At 39.6% G+C, this 19,067-nt stretch overlaps 1 protein-coding gene across 2 annotated transcripts; it reads right to left on the reverse strand.

Annotated features, from left to right (window-relative positions):
* On the reverse strand, positions 12,447–16,521 carry LOC18770347 (dual specificity protein phosphatase 12). Of its 2 annotated transcripts, none has more exons than XM_007203274.2 (7): positions 16,274–16,521; positions 15,697–16,045; positions 15,478–15,530; positions 15,029–15,093; positions 14,848–14,926; positions 13,475–13,771; positions 12,447–12,972 (listed from the first exon to the last, which is right to left on the reverse strand). In XM_007203274.2, exons 2-7 carry the CDS (start codon positions 16,038–16,040, stop codon positions 12,812–12,814), a joined length of 999 nt encoding a protein of 332 aa, XP_007203336.1. In that variant the 5' UTR covers positions 16,041–16,045; positions 16,274–16,521; the 3' UTR covers positions 12,447–12,811. The 2 variants fall into 2 exon arrangements, with proteins under 2 accessions (XP_007203336.1, XP_020423230.1); XM_020567641.1 differs by having other exon boundaries at positions 15,697–16,067.

The raw sequence follows: 19,067 nt of genomic DNA on the forward strand, positions 1-19,067 counted from the left end.
AAACATGCCTATTTTCACTTCCTTGACAAAGTGAAAGATGTTATCCTTGATTTTGTCTCAGCCATTCGTAATTATCTGCAGAAAAGATTGTAGAGCACTAACAAGTTGAACATGTGAAACAGAGTGTTACCTAGTCGAACAAGGTGTAATAAAGCACATGTGGGTACAAAATGATTATTTGATATCCTAGCAGAAGATGTAAATAGGGCTTGTCAATGGGTAGGGCCTGGCTAGCCCGACCCTAATTTAATGGGCTTGGGCCAGGCCGGAATTTAAAGAGGAGAGAAAAAAATACTAGGTCGGGCCGGGCCAGGTTTTCTTAGACAATTCAAAACCCAAACCTGACCCATGGGTCGAGCTTGAGAAAGCCCATCGGGTTGGGCCGGGCCTAAACGGGCCGAGTTCATCCAAAAAAAAATCAAAAACTTAATCATAAGGGCATTTTAGTCCAAATTTGAGATTAAACTCACTTAATTCTAATATTTTCACATCAATCCAAATTCATAAAACACCCAATAAAGTCACACAACTTAATACGATTTTCCACAAAAAGAATAAAACCAAGTATTATTTTTTAGGTTATTACATAATTAGATTGTAATACGTTTTAAAAAATAATAAGTATCAAAAAAATATTTTTTTTTAAAGGATGGTATGAATAAATATGCAAATATTTGGTATGCGTTCAAGAAAAGCATGATTATATTTAGTGGTACGATTATTTTTCGTGATATGATTATATTTGGTGATGTGACATGTTGTTCATCTTATATATATATATATAATTGTTGAATTAATAATTGACAGAAATTAATGTGCAAATCAACCAATTTTAAACTAGGAATGAGTAAAGAAAAGCAAATGAAATGAAACAAATTATATATATGATTTAAGTGATATAATCCTAAACCTAAACTCTTATTTATACATAATTATATATGTATGCGGGCCTATAGGGCCGGGCTTTTGTGGGCAGGCCGAGCTGGGCTTTCTTGGGTTTAATTGGGTCGGGCCTATGGGCCAGGCTGGGCTTCAGACACCCAAGCCCAAATGGGCCGGGCCGGGCTTCAGACACATCAAAGCCTATAACGGGCTGGCCGGACTTTTTTTCAATGGACCGGGCGGTTCCCATCAGCCCATGAGTCTGCATGCCAAATGATGAGGCCTAGCTTGATGTGATTAAGTTCTTGGAGATGCTATCAATTGACACAATGTAACCAAACCAATTTACGATCAACATTTAACAATTGACACAATGTAACACTTGATGACTTAGTCCTCACCTCACTCAAATGACCAAAAAAGAATAGGGAATTAGGTGGTGGGACTTTCTAAAGCTGGAAAATTCGATATTAACAATTGATGACAGCTTTGAGATTGAGAGCAAGGTTTAACAATTTACAATCACGATTCACATGCATGTTTATGCTCAAATTTATTTTAACCCCCTTCATGAACTCTTCTTTTCAAACCATTCTTATCATATACTACTACTAGTGTGTCATGGATGGAGAGGTGCCTTTATTTAGAAAACCTACTCTAAATTTCCCACTTTGACTTGTCCTTCAATTGGTTTGGTGGTGTAAGTTAACATGTCTGCATAATTTGTTGGGCCGAGCGGCAAGAGGCTCAAAAACTGTATATTGTTTAATTTCTTTTTCTTTATCCCTTTTATTATTTATTCTTCATTCTACATAGCTGCTCTTAGGGCTCGTCAATGGGCCAGGCCGGGTTAACCCGGCCCAAATTTAATGGGCTTGGGCCAAGCTGGGCCTGGCTTTAAAGAGGAGAGAGAAAATACCAAGCCGCCCCAAGTTGGGTTTTTTTAGAAAATTCAAAGCCCAAGCCCGACTCATGGGCCGGACTTGAGAAAGCCCATCGGACCGGGCCTAAACGAGCCTACTTCATTAAAAAAAATCATAAACTTAATCATAAGGGCATTTTAGTCCAAATTTGAGATTAAATTCACTTAATTCCAATATTTTCACATCAAACCAAATTCATAAAACACCCAATAAAGTCACACAACTTAATAAGATTTTCCACAAAAATAATAAAACCAAGTATCATTTTTGAGGTTATTACATAATTAGACCATAATACATTAAAAAAAATAATAAGTATCAAAAAAAATATTTTTTTTAAAGGATGGTATGAATAAATATGCAAATATTTTGTGATGTGTTCAAGAAAAGCATGATTATATTTGGTGGTACGATTATGTTTCGTGATATAATTATATTTGGTGATGTGATATGTTGTTCATCTTATATATATATAATTGTTGAATTAATAATTGACACAAATTAATGTGCTAATCATCCAATTATAAATTAGGAATGAGTAAAGAAAAGTAAATGAAATGAAACAAATTATATATGTGATTTAAGTGATATAATCCTAAACCTAAACTCTTATTTATACATAATTATATATGTAGGCGGGCTTAAAGGGCCGGGCTTTTGTAGGCGGGCAGGGCCGGGCTTTCTTGGGCTTAACCGGACTGGGCTTCAGACACCCAAGCCCAAGCCCAAGCCTAGCCCAGCCCAAGACGGGCAGGGCCATCTCAAAGCCCATAACGGACCAGGCCGGGCTTTTTTTCAATGGGCCAGGGGGGCCCCCATTGGCCCATGAGCCCGCGGGCCAAATGATGAGGCCTAGATGTAAACCTTGATATTTGTTTTTGAATGAATTTTTTCCCAGCGTTTGTCAGGACTTAGAAATAATTAAAATTATGTTTTGTTTTGGGTTGTTTTATCATGTCAACCCACAACCCTGGTGCTCGTATATTTCTTTTGTACTAATATTTCAAGGAAACTAGACATGATAAAACTCTGTATACCATAAATGTATATTGGCAAGGAAGAAGATGACATTAAATCAATACAGCTTTTAGGCTATACATAGCCTTTTCCAAAAATGGGTTTACTAGGTTGATGGCAAAAAGGTTATGTGCAGACAAATGCTAGAGTTAAACTCATGCTTTCCTTAGTTTTGTCTTTAGTCTTGATATAATTTCCTAGAGATAAGCATCACAAGGATTTGTGCTATCCAACCCTTGTATGAAATATTCTTCCTCATCGTTCAAAGTTATAATATCGTCATCACAAACAAAATTTGAAGTCTTTTATATGAATTAATCAGATACTCTCTCATTTACTTTTAGCAAATATTTAGGCTTAATTTGGGATTGCTATGCTTCTTTTAGAAGTAGCTTTTTTTATGTAATTTTTCAAAAGGTTTGTTGTTTGATAAAAAAGAAAAAAGCTCATTTTTTTCAAAATTAGGGGTCACGTGTAGCAGTTTTTAAAAGCCGGTGAGAGGCTGCTTTTAAAAACTACTGCGCGAAGAAGCATGCGGAGTGAAGGAGTTTTCAGATTTCCCATATTTGTCCTTATTTGTTTCATCAAATTACATGCTCTATCCTTCTCCTTTTCATGCTCTATTCCTTCTCATTTGACTGTTGTTCCTCTTGGGTATTGAAATTACCCAACAAAGCATGAACCTTTCACTTCAACAAAATTGAGATTGAAAAAACTGAAGGTCCAAGATCTGATTGGACCAAACAGCAAAAGAAACTTAAATTATACATTATTCATTTTTTAATGATAATTTTAGTTTTTTTAAAAAAAACTTTCATCATCATAGGTTTTTTTTGTCATTATACATTGTCACAGCAATTCTTTACAAAAGTTTACCGTTCTGACACTTCTTTTCATACTCACAGCACTTTTACAAATATAGATTACCAAACGCTAAACTATTTTCCTTTATAGCTGATTTCTCTCACAACAAATCTCAAAGTAATTATTTTCACAGCATAACAACGCCAAACTGGCCCTTAGTTGCTTCACTTCACAGCTATTTATTCTCGCAACACAGTAGAAGTAGTTTTTCTAAAGGCACAACAATGCTAGACTAGCCATCAGTGTCCTCCTTGAGATTGGACCTCATCACATACTCACTTTTTCTCTCCAATTTTGATCCTCTTATATTGTTTCCCTCTTTTCGGCCAAGGCGGCCGGCAAAAGGAACTTTTGGTCCTTCTTCTTTTTTGAGTATTGGGCGTGCCACCACCAAGCCACAAATTTGGGCTTGAATGAAATGTGAGTAGATGGATATGTCACGCTTCTAACTTCTAATCAAATGATTGATCGGTCAAGCAAGGAACTTCATCTTGGCCTAGGTTCTTTCACTTCCTCGGGCTCGAGGATGGTTAGGTTTTGTACGAATGTTTTTGTGATGTTTAGGGTTTTAAGTAAAAATAGTGCAGTTAAGCTAAATGTGTGTCACATCCCGGGATCGGCTCCACCGTAGCATGATATTGTCCTCTTTGGGCCCCCTTCTCTGCCCGCACGGTTTTGTTTTTGGGAGCTCACGAGCAACTTCCCAGTAGGTCACCCATCCTGGGATTGCTCTAGCCCCCAACTCGCTTAACTTCGGAGTTCCTACGACTCTGAAGCCAGTGAGCTCCCAAAAGGCCTCGTGCTAGATGGATGCGGGCGTGTACATATAAGGCACATCACCCCATCTCCGTTGGTTGATGTGGGATCTTACAATCCATCCCCTCAAGGGCTTGACGTCCTCGTCGGCACACTCGCACCACACGGTAGAGTGGCTCTGATACCAAATTGTCACATCCCGGGATCGGCTCCGCCGTAGCACGATATTGTCTGCTTTGGGCCCCCCTCTCTGCCCGCACGGTTTTGTTTCTGGGAGCTCACGAGCAACTTCCCAGTGGGTCACCCATCCTGGGATTGCCCTAGCCCCCAACTCGCTTAACTTCGGAGTTCCTACGACTCCGAAGCCAGTGAGCTCCCAAAAGGCCTCGTGCTAGATGGATGCGGGCGTGCACATATAAGGCACATCACCCCATCTCCGTTGGTTGATGTGGGATCTTACAATGTGCATTTAAACGTAAAGACAAAAATTAAAGTGCGATAAAATAAATCAAATCGATAAATAAAGCAAGAATTAAAGGCAGCACGATCGTCTGTCTCGGGGCAGCAGGAATACTCATGGCTCTAGTGGGCGTCGTAATCCCATAGGGGTTCGTCTTCACCATGCCGAAACATATATAGGTCATCCACCGAGTATAGTCGATCAGTCTGAATCATGAAATGGTCAAAGAAAGTCTGCTTCAAGTTGTCGAAGGAGTTGATAATGTTAGGGTTTAGCCGATAGAAGCAGTTCAAAGCGGCGTCATTGAGGGTAGAGGGGAAAATGAGGGACATGCCCTCATCACTGAGACCCTTGCAGCCTAGGGTAGACTGAAAAGAATGGATGTGGGTTAGGGGATCGTCCTTACTCGTGTGGAAGGCGATGCGAAGTGGCTGAACGCCCTTCTCCTGACGATAGTTAAGGATACGCTCAGTGAAGGGGCCAAGGCGTGGCTTCGTCTTGAGAGGCTGATAGCTATGATATTGCCGGGTTAGCATGGCAAAGGGCATCTGGTGCCGAAGACTTGCTGTGTTGGTTAGGTGGAGGTGGATAAGTTTCCCACTCCTTGAAAACTTCAGAATGGTAAGGCTCCCAGTCCTCAGGGTGGTAATGTTCCTAATCGTCCGAGTCCTCAACTCCTTTCTGGGTTGGTAAGCGGGTGGGCTTCGGTAGGGGGCCTAGGTGTGCCACCCGTGGGTCATTGAGGTCGACAGGAATAGGGATGGGCTTTGACTGAAGCTCCTAGATGCGGTCCCTGCAATCCTTGTAGACTTTGGTTGGGGCATGAGGCCGACCCCTTGGTGGGGAGATATGGAGAAGCTGCGACTTGGTCGCTTCTGGATGAAGGTGGCCTTTGCCTTTATCAGGCCTAGACTGAATCAGGGCACTATGGCGGGAGACAATTGGTTGGTTCGGTTAGGTGCGTTCAACACCCTGGGTGAGGTCCTGCTGGGTGAATTGGTGGTGAGTGTTCTCCCAATTACGTTTCAAGGTTCTGTAGTTGTGCTCCAATTCGACATTCTTGGTACAAAGGTGTTCATAGTTCTCTGTCATCTTTGTGATACTGGCATGAAGGCGCTCCATTTCGGCTTGGAGGTGCGCATCGGCTAAAGGTTTCTTTCGGGATGAATCCTCATGAGGGGTATGATGCTGGGTATCAAGGCTAGCTCCATAGTGTGAGGGGTAGAAGAGACGACGGGGTCAGATGGGAGATGGAGCCAGCGAGATTGGTAGAGAGGTGGGATTCGAAAGTCGCTTCCCATAGATAGCACCAAATTGTTGATGCTCTTTTTGGAGGGGTCAACTTATGTAGAGAGTGTTAGACCTTTGGTAGGGGGATGAGATTGCAAATCTTCAGCACTGAGAGATCCTGCAGAAGGAAATAGAGAAGAAGCAGTCGTTAAACTTCGGATACATGTGTGGTACCTACCAAAGGCTCGCCAATGCTTAAGTCAGCTATATGTAGTAATTTTGGTAGAATAATAGTAAAGGTGGGAAAGTAGTTACCCTTTTTACTTGGGCATTGTTCCCTATTTATAGGGAAGTGAAAATGAGAGTTTTGCACGAAGTTTCGATGTGGGACTTTGTGCAAACTGTTGTGGAGGTGACACGTGTCCATGGTCCTAGATTCTGTAGTCATCGAAGGGGCACAATTGTGTCGTCGATGTTATCTTCAGCAGACTTGCGCGGTCCATGTGTTGATTCCCAGTGCCGAATGTATTCGGTTGAATATGGTATAAACACAACTCATGCAGCAAGGGAAGAAATGGGCATGTTCCTTACGGAGATTCGAAGCTAACCCGCATTCTGCAGTCCTCCTTGGAAGGAATTAATGCTAGAACTGCCATAATTTGTACCACGAGTCCTGCACATAGCAATGTTAAACAATCAAGAAATACCCTCCTGTTTGCAAGCTGTGCTAAAGAAGCGACAACAAATGCACAGCATAATGTAGTCATGTCGGATGAAGCATCGGTGAAGCATTTGCAAAGAGAATTGACTAGATAGTAGAGAATGAGTTGAGAGGTTCAGGACCAAAAACTGTTCCAGCTGATTCTTCAACATTATTGAAAAAATATGTTATTCTCTTCACTCAAAATTTTATTTTTTTAAACATACTGTTTTTTAACTCAAGTGAATATTCAGAACTGGGCAAAGAAGCACAAAACAGAGGCCGGCAGATTTGCTGACCTCTTAAAAGATCACCAAATAAAAATATAAATTCCCCTAATGGAAAGCAGGAATTTTGTAACACCCCGACCCCAAATTTAACCCTTATTTAATTATTTAATTATTTAAGGGTATTTTAGTCATATTTTTAACCGGAGAGAGTTCGGGACCGTGACTTGTATTTTTGGATAGGTCGTACTGAGACGAGTTCACAGACACGTAGTGGGCTCGAATCGGAGTTGTAACGAGAGAGATATGGTCAAAAGAAGTCCAGTGGCACAATCGTAAATATTTCGAAATGGGATTTTTTATAAAAATCTGGTTTTCTCTCTCTCTCTCTCTCTCCCGCGACTTCTCTCTCTCTCCCGCCGGCTCTCTCTCTTCCTCCCCTCGTATCTCCGGCCACCGACCACGGCTGTGGGCGGGGCCGGTACCAAAACGACCGGGACGACGTCCCCTTCCTTCCCCGACCGTTCCCCACCGGCGACACGGCCTGTGCTGGCCGGAAAATTCAGAAAACCGCCGGAAAGTCGTCGAAACTTCAACGCCGTCGATCTCCCTCCTCCGGCCACCAATTCCGTCGACCCAGGTATGGATTTCGAACCTCTCGAGCTGTTCTAGCTGCCTGTTGGTTGGGTTTTGATCGATTCGATCTCTAGATCACTCGATTTTCGAATTGAAAATCGGCCGAAACTTCGGCCGCCGTGATCGGCCATTTCCGTCCACTTTTTGGGGTAGGTCCAAGAACAAAAGTGGCTCCAAATAGGGTGATATACCTAGGGTAGGAGTTTGGAGCCGAGATGTTGAGATTTTCCGGCGAAGCGTTATCGCTTTGGGCACCCACGCGCTGCCGGCGCGTGCGGCGGCGCGTGGGCACTGTAGAAAAAGTAGCGATGTATTCCGATGAGATCCTTAGGTTGTCACGAGTGCGTAGGATTTCGCGGATCTCAATTCGGACGTCGTTTGACTATGGAACGGATAATCGCATAGTATGCGTTATCCGGGTTCGATAGGTTGGGACCGTCGGATGGTCCCAAATTTAATATATGGTAATCTAGGTATTTCTAGGATCGTGTAGGAATTCACGGATCGTGAATCGGAGCCCCGGATGTTGGATTTACTACATGCACCACCAAGTGAAAGTTAGGTCCCACGTGGCGTAGGTTATCCGGCATTGGGACAGACCCCATACGTGGCGTTGGTTGTACCGGCGTATGGGGAGATTCGTAATATTGTGTTGAGGTCGCACGTGGCGTAGGTTATCCGGCGTGTCGACAGACCCCATACGTGGCGTTGGTTGTACCGGCGTATGGGGAGATTTGTGATATGAAATTGAGGTCCCGCGTGGCGTAGGTTATCCGGCGTTGGGACAGGCCCCATACGTGGCGTTGGTTGTACCGGCGTATGGGGAGTTATGTGATATGATAGTATGGCATGGTCGCACGTGGCGTAGGTTATCCGGCGTGTTGACAGGCCCCATACGTGGCGTTGGTTGTACCGGCGTATGGGGAGAATATGTGAAATACAGAGAAATGAAATAAGGTATCGCCCAAGTGTGGAACTGGGTTTTACGGAAGAACTACGTGTGGCTTGATCCCTCAAGGAGGGTACGTAGGCAGCCTAAGGTTATTAGGTGCAGCCGTAGACTAAATATTAGTCATAATTTGTATTTGAATGGTTTGGTAGTTGGATAGAAATTATTGAAAGGCCGAAGGCCATTTGTGTGAATTGCATGAAATTATATTGTGCATGCTGCCAGTTGGGAATATTAAATGCGTTTTTATGCAGGTTGAAATTTTGGGAAATGTCCAATTTACAGGGGAGACTCTGCCGAAATTTCGGCAGGAAGTCTCGGTTTTTAGTAAGTGGGCCTGGCATCGGGGTGATGTCAGGAACTCCAAAGGGTTCGTCTCGGGTTTTGAGAAAATTCGGGGCGGGTCCTTAAAAATTTTCTCTTTAATATGTTTTGACCTTTAAATATTTTCTTTCTGGTCTTTTCACAATTTGATCAAGCAGGTTTCTCCATGTTCTTTACTTTTAATTCTGTCACATGATTCTCGAGTCGTCTCAAATGGCAATCTCTGAAAATCTTCATTGTGCTTACCTTGGAAATTTCTTTTCTATGTTTTTTCTTTCTTCTCCATGGTTCTCGTATGTAAGAGGACAGAGTACAGTTTTTCCTGTTCATGTTTCATGCAGGATCCTTTCTTGTCTGAAAAACAATATCATTAAGCCTCCCATCTGTAAGCCAGAATGAGTATTAGAGCAACTCCACCCATTTGCCCTTAGCCATGGCAAGGGTGGAGCTAGGGCAAGCACTATTCACGTGAATAGTGGTTGCCCTTGCAAATAGTAAATCGTTTCTCCACCCGTTGCCCTTAGCCATGGCAATTACTATTCACTTTTTTATTTTTTCCTCCTATTTTTTAATGAAAATAATTAATTTGGGTAATATTTTCAGATAAGATTTTCGGATTCCTACGTGTCAAGACTATTCATAATCAGATAAAATTTTCGGATAAGATATTTGGATTCAAATTTCGGATTAATTTCAAAGTTCAAATTTCAGATAAATTTTTGGGTTCAAATTTCGAATGAATTTCAAAATTCAAAATTCAGATAAATTTGGGTTCAAATTTCGGATGAATTTCAAAATGCTAGATGAAAAAGAGGAAAATGTTGTGTAAAAAGAGTGAATATTAGTAGAAGTATAATGAAATGTAAGAGTATTGGTGTTGAAAGTGAAGGGTATTGATAGGTATTTATAGAAAAAAATATCAGAATTTTTTAGAATTTTTTAGAATTTTTTTTCATATTTTTTTCACCCAAAAAAGCCTCAGCCGTTGGATTAGAAATGAGAAGCAGATCGGAAGGCACTGAGCGCGACACGTGGCAGCGTACCAGCTAGCTGACGTCAGCGTGACGCCAGCGCTGACGTCAGCACCCTCGTTTTGGACCTGGGGCTGGTTTGGCCTTCGGGCTGGCCCGAGTTGGTGGGTCCCACACCAAACCCGGGCCTGGGCTGCACGCTGGAGCGAAATTTTTTTTTTTTTCTGCCCTTGCCTCGGGCTGGGCTCCTTCGCTGGAGCCACTCTTAAAATCCCACTCCAAACTCCAAAAGACTGAGACATTAATAATAACAAAGAGCTGGATTATTCAAAAAAGGACAAACCTGGTTTGGCAAAATCTGATAAGCCAAAATCAATGGCTTTCAACTGGGAATTCTCATCCTTAGCGGAATACAAAAAGTTCTGATAAGAAAAATGAAAATAGAACATTAGTTTAATACAAATATAATTACATACAGAAAGCACAATAATATATCAAGTTGACCACAACTTCTGGCTTTAATGATGGATATCTTGCACAGCAATATGGAGAGACATCAGTCTTCTTGTGAACTAGTTTTAAATTGTTTGGAGGAAACCCTACACTTCCCACCTAAAACGTCTTTTGAAACAAGCCACAAAAGATACCATATGGACCAAGCAAATATAGGTCAAGACTCAGATTTTTTATTCATCAGTTCTTCAAAAACACATGTTAAAGAAAACAGGTGGGAACCAACTACAGCCCTGTATAGCAATGACATCAAATGATGGCAGGCCAAAGAGATTGATAGGATTTTCATCATGCTTACCAATTCTTAATCAAATAAAAATATTATCTGTGTCACTCCACTGTAGGTTTGCCAATCTCCTGTGCCCCGAGCAAACGTATCTTTGAGGAAGGACAATCTCCTGTGCTCAACCTCCATGTAGATATAATCATTCGGATCACCTTTAAATAGGAGAAAGAAGTCCTGTGAACCAATGACACATTGCAGGCCTCCCAAAGTTCAATGATCTCTCTTTGCAGCCTGTTGAATTCTGAAGGCCACAGTGAAGGGCTTTCCTCATCACTATGAATTGGGTACAAGCCAAAATCTTTTACATCCCTTGCAGATGGTACGGGCTTCAAATCCGTCTCTGGTACCTGTCAAACGATAAAATTCTTGTCAGAAATATAATTAGTTAGATTGTCTACAACTTCGCTTCTTTATTTCTCAATGGCTACATTTGAAGAGAAAAGGAATAACTGGTCGTATATCTTACTTAACTCCCTATAATTCCTGCAAGAATTGTGCATAAATCAGATATTGCATAATTTTCAGTTTAGTTTCAACAGTGTGAAACAAAGTGAAGGGTCCTTCCTTTTTCCTTCTTCCAACTGGATGTCCATCTTACTAGTTGCCCTTTTTCTTATCTTCATCAATACACCAATAAGACGAGTGGCCTACTCTAAAGAAATGATGAAAAAATAAAAAAACTCACCGTACGATCAGCAAGTTGAGTATTGCATTGGGTATCAGTCATTTCCTCTGTTCCTTCAGCTAAAGTACAACGTTCAGTACTCTTGTCATCAGTTGTGAATGTGGTATTTTGTGCTTTACACTCATCAACAGTAGCACTTCTTGCAGAAGCCTGAGAGCCATTCTTGATAGCCTCTCATTCTCACCTCCATAGTTCAATGAAGGAAGTTTCTTTTGGACACCCTCAGGCCTTCCTGTAAAACCTTTCTCAAAATCAATTGGAGGAGGTGTGCTCTCATTCTTCTCTACCCTAAAGTAAAAGAATTGAACTTAAGACAGTGAAGAGTCTCGTACTTGTAGGGAAACTAAGACGACCACAAATTTACTTAATGAGGGCCTAAAATCATGTTTAAGCTTTGTGCTAAAAAAACACATTCTTCTACTCATATTACTAATCTTCCTTCTTTTCTGTTCCCTTCATCTAAAAACTATTAGCCCCCCAACAGAAGCTGCAGCATCATCCTCCTAAAAAAAGTGAGGTGAGGCATGGTGGTAGCTCAATCACACAATCACTCTCTCCAGCTCCTCCCATCTTGAACCTCTTATTCTTATACAAAAGTACTTGTTTTTCTTCCATCAATTGCAACATCTTCACCAATTTTGATCCTTTTATTCTTATAAAAGTTCTTATTTTATTTTATTTTAGTTTTTGCGTTGGGAGTTATCTACAAGAACCATCGTTCTTGAGATCCATTTAAATTGCTTTTCATATGCACGCCAGGAAAGACATATGAACAAATTTGTCGATGTACAGTTGCAGTATATTGTTTCAGTTCACTGGTATAACTAAATTTTCTTAGATGTGCATACCTTTGTAAATCTCATAAACTGAAGAACATGAGACACAAATTCAATACAGTTTCATTCGGCATAGCCTATAACGATAACTAATACTTCTTTAAATAAAAAAATATACATAAAAACTAAAAATAAAAACACTAAAAGGAAACAGGTACTTGTGGCTGATTGTCATAGAACTTGTCAATGATCAAATGCAATTGCCATATAACAGATGAAAGATTAATTACTTTCCCAATCAGAGATTTTGTTCATATTATATGGTCAAAACTCAACTTCTCCTATAACAACTTATCCTGTTATGCAGAACGATATTTTCAGCACCTAAACTAAGTTTGCATTGGAAAATGAGAAAAACAAAACCCGAATCCCCAAAATCTCATTTAACACGGATCAAGGAAGCATTTTCTCTAGCCGCAGCTGCTCAATTTTGATCTGGGTACACAGTATGAGAAACTCCATAAACTTGGCATCCTTTTCATCGATTGCTTAGAGGGGTTTTGGATACTTTATCCTGATAGGGGCTCAACTGAAGCATTGCCTTGATAGATATTAGACAGTGCTGACGTCCACACGGCTTCTATGAAGCTGGAAGGCAGGAGTGATCCAACTCCCGCAACTGCATTGGCTGCCTGACCAATTGAAGTAACCCAAGCGAGCTTCACAATGTGCACATGACAACTTGCCCTTGCCCTCCAGTGCTCCTTCATCAACTGTGTAATAAGAAAACATATGAAAGATTAAATTATATCATGTTTCCATGATAAATCACTGAGAACGAAAGATGCTCCAAATGAAATAACTTCTACTTCATTCAAATTAAGGTATAAGGAAACCAAAATCAGCTGAAGAAAAATAAAGGAAAAGATTAAGAAAAGCACTATAGGTCCAAAAATAGGAATGTGAAAAGGATGTGGATTCTGTCTGAGTGTCAAAGTCTATATTCGATACTTTTTTCAATGTTTAAAATACCATCATTTGTCAACACACTGGATTAACTGGTCAACAAGAAAAACCAATTCGCAGTTGACATGTAATCTCAAGTGACAATTTGATCATATAATATCCCAGTTAAACAACTGTAGAGCATTTATATTATAACAATCAAATCAAATAACCCAAGGAAACTCTTTTGACAAGAGAGCTCTGTTGCATGATTAACTATTACTGCAATGGAAATGGTAAGCCATACAGTTATAAATATGACACAGTTACCTGCTGTCATCCACCTTTGAGGCTCAACAAAAATGGATGAACATTCAGAATCCTCAGACAAGTTGCTACTTTTTCGCTTTCGCCACTCAAACGATTTCTCACCCTCGCCTGGAATGTGATCAACAACATTGTCCTGCAATGCAACAATTCTTCGGCATTTCTTGCAGCGGAATGCTGGTGCACCAGTTTTTCCTCCATTTTGAGCTGTTTTTACTCCAGAGGCAACTTCACCAGGCAACCCAGGATCTGCCCCAAATTTAGAACTGTCTATTTTATCCCCATGATGATAAGATTCACCTGAAAGGATGGATAAAATATTTCTATTATAGCAGCGAAAACAGAAATTCACATTTGCCACTCAATTTGAAACCTCCAGTGAAAATGAGTAGGCATAACTTATAATGTCTCCTATGCTGAGACAAACAACTTTTCACATAGTAATAAGCATCAAGAACATTTGCCATGCAGTTGCCACACCCTTCACAGCTGTCACTGCTGTTCTGGTAAGCATTTCTTTTTCTTTTTCTTTTTCGCTTCTGCTAAAATGTTATGTAAGGTAGAGGAGAATGGCAAACAATTTAAAAAACAGATTGGGAAGTATAGTTCACGGATACCGTAGCCATTTTTTGTGTTAGTTTCCCTAAGCTAATTTGACAAGTGAGATTATTTTTATTCTGAGTGCTACAATTTAACTCTATACGGTTTTCTCGAGATTCTATCATGTATAAATAGAGTGAACTAAATTGAGACAATCTTGTTTCTGGAATTCTAAACCTTTGGCATTTTTGAGTTCCTTTCAGAACCTTGGAAGCTTTGCGATTTCTCATAATCCAGCAGTGTCTCCATGCTCAATTCAAACCCTCTCGCTCCTCAAAATAACATTCTTTGAGCAATTACCCCACCAAAAGCTGGACCAACCATCTCACATCCTACTTCAATGATATACAACCAATTTGGTAAGCAATGGCTCCTTAATACCTTCCTATCAATGAATTTTTCATAAAGTCCTAGGCACACCAACTCATATACAAACTGATGTGGTAGTACTTCAGTTGTTTAAATTTGAGCCTCATTTATTTATAAACAGTAAGTGACTACCATATTATGTGCCTCATCAGTTGGTATTAAAAAGCTGGGATAAGAGTTGGTGCCTCTAATATCATGAGACTCAAGAAAAGCCTACGTACAATTTCTAGTCAGTCAACGGCGCAAGAATTATAGCCTAGTCTCTATGTCCCATGGAGCACTTTCATCATCTCGTATATTACCGAAACTTGAAAAACTAAAATATGAAAGCATGAATTCAAGATGTTCAATGAAAAACAATAAATTTAGAGGGAGGGGAAGATGGAGAAGAAAAAATAAAACTGTACCCAATACTTTCAAGCGAAAAGACTTATATATGGGGCTGGCACGATCAACCTTGAAGCCCATTTCCTCGTACATTTTGAGCTGCAACACGATAAAAGAAAAGAGTAAAATTCACTATGGGCTGGCTTAGCAGAAAGTAGTCTAACCTTGTACAAGATGTTACATAAGAGTTCCTTGAATCACCTGATGTAGAAAACCATCATTGGGGCAAACAAATTCACAGCTTTGCCTCAGGGATCCTAGTGCATCTGTAGGATTGCATAAGAGGAAGAGAAAGACTAAAGCAGTTAAGCATTTGTAACCCACTCTGCCTTTTCTTCAATTCTATTGCTCAGGAATTCATATATTTCGAAGGGTGATGATTTTGGCACTCCAACTATCACCTCCCACACTCCGCTACTCTCTCACACAAGAGGACCACATGATTTTGGTACTCTTCTTGTGTGAGAGAGTAAATGAGTGTGGAGTGTCAAAATCATCTTCCATTTTTAAAGTCATACAAGCTTGTGAAACTAATTTTTATCTGAACTGAAGAAACAAAAGCAGCTATTTGGATTCCAAAAATATAACAGCAACATGTAGTTATATACGAAGACTGGCGATACTTAAAAGAAGCAATGATTTGTTCACACCTTCTTGTGATAAATGCTCTGTTCTCATCAGATAGGCTGTAATGATAGATGCACTGCAACAAACAAATGCAAACAAGGGTGTAAACACTTTAAACTTGACAATTCAGAAAACTGAAAAATTTATCAGAATGTAAGCCTGTTTCGAATAATTTCGACATTATTAGTAGACTCTTGTTATTCTAAAAACTAAAAATCATAAACTGAGAAAGCAATATGTACCTTCTGGAAACACCAGCAAAGCAATGCACCAAAACAGAACCCTTTTTTCTACCCTTATCAATAAAATCCACACACGCATCCAAATAATCCAATAAATTCTCATCGTGCCTATCTCTTAGCGGAACCCCCAACCTCTCCAGCTTCAAATCCTTGCCTGCACGAAAGCTTATCGACCCATCACCAACAGAAGCTGACCCACCAACAGACCCGGCATCATAAACCTTGATTTCCTTTGTGGGAATTGCACAGAGAATATGTGTGATCTCTTTGCTGCCATTTCGGATAACCTCTGTCGCGTCGCGGATGTTGCCGAGGAATAGATTCTCACGAACAAGATACGGCATGATCACTGAAAAATATTTGAATTTTTCCTAAACCCAAGATTATCAAAGCAAGAAAAGTCGAACAGTATGAGGCAATTTACAGAGATTACAAGAGTGTTTTATAAGTCAGTCTTGCTTGACAAGAAAACCTATTTATACCTTGAATAAAAAAGGGCAGTATTTACACCGTCAATAAAAAAGGAAACAAGATAATAAAACACCTAAATTAACAAGAAGAAATCTTTGTTCTTTACCTGTATTTAGGTCATCGTAGAGAGAGAGAGAGAGAGAGGGGACGGGTTTTGGGTCTTAACTTTTTCTTTTTAAATTTTTTTATCTGATGAAAGTATTTTATTCTGAAAACGAAAAAATTATCGGCGTGAGAGGACGGGTTTTGCGTTGGTTTCTTATTAATGTTTTAAAATATTTTTTAATATTTCAAAATAAATTATTTTTTTCTCAAAGTTGAAAATAATTATGGGTGATTCACTGTTATACCCAATATAGGGACTCAAATTTTAAAAAAAAATTATATATGAAATAGACACACACCCAAAGCCCATTTACAATATAACAAAGATAATTTTTTTGGATAAACGCCTAACCAATATCCGAGTCTAGATTATGGCTCCATTTGGCAAGGCAATCTGCCAAACCATTCTTCTCTCTTAAAATATGCTGGATATTCCAACTCTCAAAATGCCTAAGCATCTTCCCATAGTTTGAAAGCAAAGCAGATAGAAGATGAAAACATAGAGAATCTCTTTGCTGGAAAAGATTCACAGCACTCTCAGAATCCATTCCTATGAGGATCTTAGTGAAGCTCTTTGCCACTGTTAATCTGAGGCCAAAAAACAAACCCTAGGTTTCAACATCCAAAATATGCCCCTTCCCCAAATTCACAACAAAACCTCCACACCACTCCCCAAAGCAATCCCTAAGCACACCACCAACACCAATCTTTCTAGAAGCATTCATGCAAGTGCCACCCTCTACCAGGCGGCTCCCACTGTGGACTCTATTTTTCAGTTGCGTGATGGGAAGACAGGAGGAGGAAATACATGTAGTTTCTAGTTACAGAAATAATTTTGAAGAAAATTATTGGGGGCGGGATGCAATATGATAAGATTGATAGATTGCCAAAGTCCCACATTGGAATAACTCTCAACAATACAAATGCTTATAAAGATTACATGACACCTTACAAATGCTGGGGTTTTTTTTTTTTTTTGGTCTGCCCGAGCTTAGTAATGTGGGCTTATAACTAAGCAAGGCATTAAAGAGATTGATTGTTTTAACAAATCCTTGTCAGATTAGATGTGATGCTCTTGGACCATTCACTAAGAGATGTGATGCTCACTACTACAAAAAGCGAAAAAGACGACCAGAAAACAACGACGGTCTAAGTGAAAACCGTCGTGGTTTTTAAAAAGACGACGGTTCTAAAAACACCGTCGTGTAATACCACCTTAGACAACTAAAAAATGGAGATTCAAATGGCTGTTCAAAAACAACGACGTACCTAATTAAACAACCGACGTCTATTTGAAACAGATTTCCGCAGTGTAAAATCAAAGCAAACAAAGAACGGCAGAAGTTATGAATAGACCGACGTAGAAAGTAAAGACGACGATTTCAATAAAAGCCGCCGTTTTTACTCATAAAATAACACGACGAGGTTTTCGTATAAGACGCCGTATAATTACAAACAAATCCACGGCTTTAAAATACAAAATAATCTTAACAGATGACACAGATTTGCAATCAGAGAGACAATTTTTTGGAAGTTGATCAACGTCGTTGCAAATTTGCAATCAGAGAGACAATTTTCAACGACGGTTATATTATACCTAACGACGTTTAAAAACAAATCAACGTCGCTCAACAAATATATTACGTCGTCTTAGTCTTACTTAAGACGACGAAAAACGACGACAGTAGTAAAAAAACAGTCGTTGTTTTTATATTCTTATTTTATTTAAATCTGTCGTGTTAGTTAAAAACGACGGCATAACAAAAAACCGTCGTTTTGTTTCAAACTGAATTAATTTAAAATTTATTCAGGAAAGCAAAATCTATTTATAATTTCCTCGGGTTAGTAATATTGCGTCGTGTTAGTTTACAAATTCTAGAACATTAATTTCCCTCATTTTAAATTTCCTCGGGAAAGAAAAATCTATTTATCACGCTTTGTAATTGAAAACTAAAACTGAAAGAATTCTGGAAAAAAAACTCTATTTATAATTTAAAAATAAAATCCACGTCGGTTGTATTACACTTAACGACGTTTAACAAAATAATCTACGTCGGTAATTATAAATCTACCGCCATCTTACCTTAATATAGACGACGAGAAAAGCATTGACAATGTCTTCATCATATCTCCCAGCAACTACTGATTCGATTGCTCATGCTTTAGAGGCCATCTGAAGCCATTTCTATTCTTTATCGCATTCTTGAAACCCATCTTCTTCTTCTGAAGCTCTACGGATAAAGGAAGAGGCTATCACAAATCTGACGGATCTTCTTAGTCAAAAAAATCAAGCAGAGGATCAGGCACATCTGATCTTCAGATTTCCCTGAGAAGCGAACTTTCCTTCGACAGCGAGTGGAGGCCAGACTTGCATCTCTTTTGATGGAAAGCAAGGAGTATTCAGAAGCACTAAGTGTCCTATCAGGCTTGATCAAGGAAGTGAGAAGGCTAGTTGACAAGCTTCTTCTTGTCAACTAGCCTAAATGTAAGCTCAATTTCTCTTTGAGAAAGACATCCAAATTATTGTCTTTGAGATGTGAGAGACAGTGTCTCTGAGAGAGGAAGAACTTGGAACCCTAAATGTAAACCGCGAAAATGAATGAAAGCGACAAATTTATAGAATAAATTTTTAAAACCAACGGCGGTCCTTACCAAAAAACCGCCGTTTAAATTGTAAAATCAACGTCGGTATTACTGACGTATATTACAGAACTCCACGTCGGTACATTAATAATCACGACGTCTTAAATAATCTACCATGACGCGAGTTATTACTTATGTACTTTAATTTTTGA

Source organism: Prunus persica, chromosome G7 (assembly GCF_000346465.2).
Source record: "Prunus persica cultivar Lovell chromosome G7, Prunus_persica_NCBIv2, whole genome shotgun sequence".
NCBI classification, from domain to species: Eukaryota; Viridiplantae; Streptophyta; class Magnoliopsida; order Rosales; family Rosaceae; genus Prunus; species Prunus persica.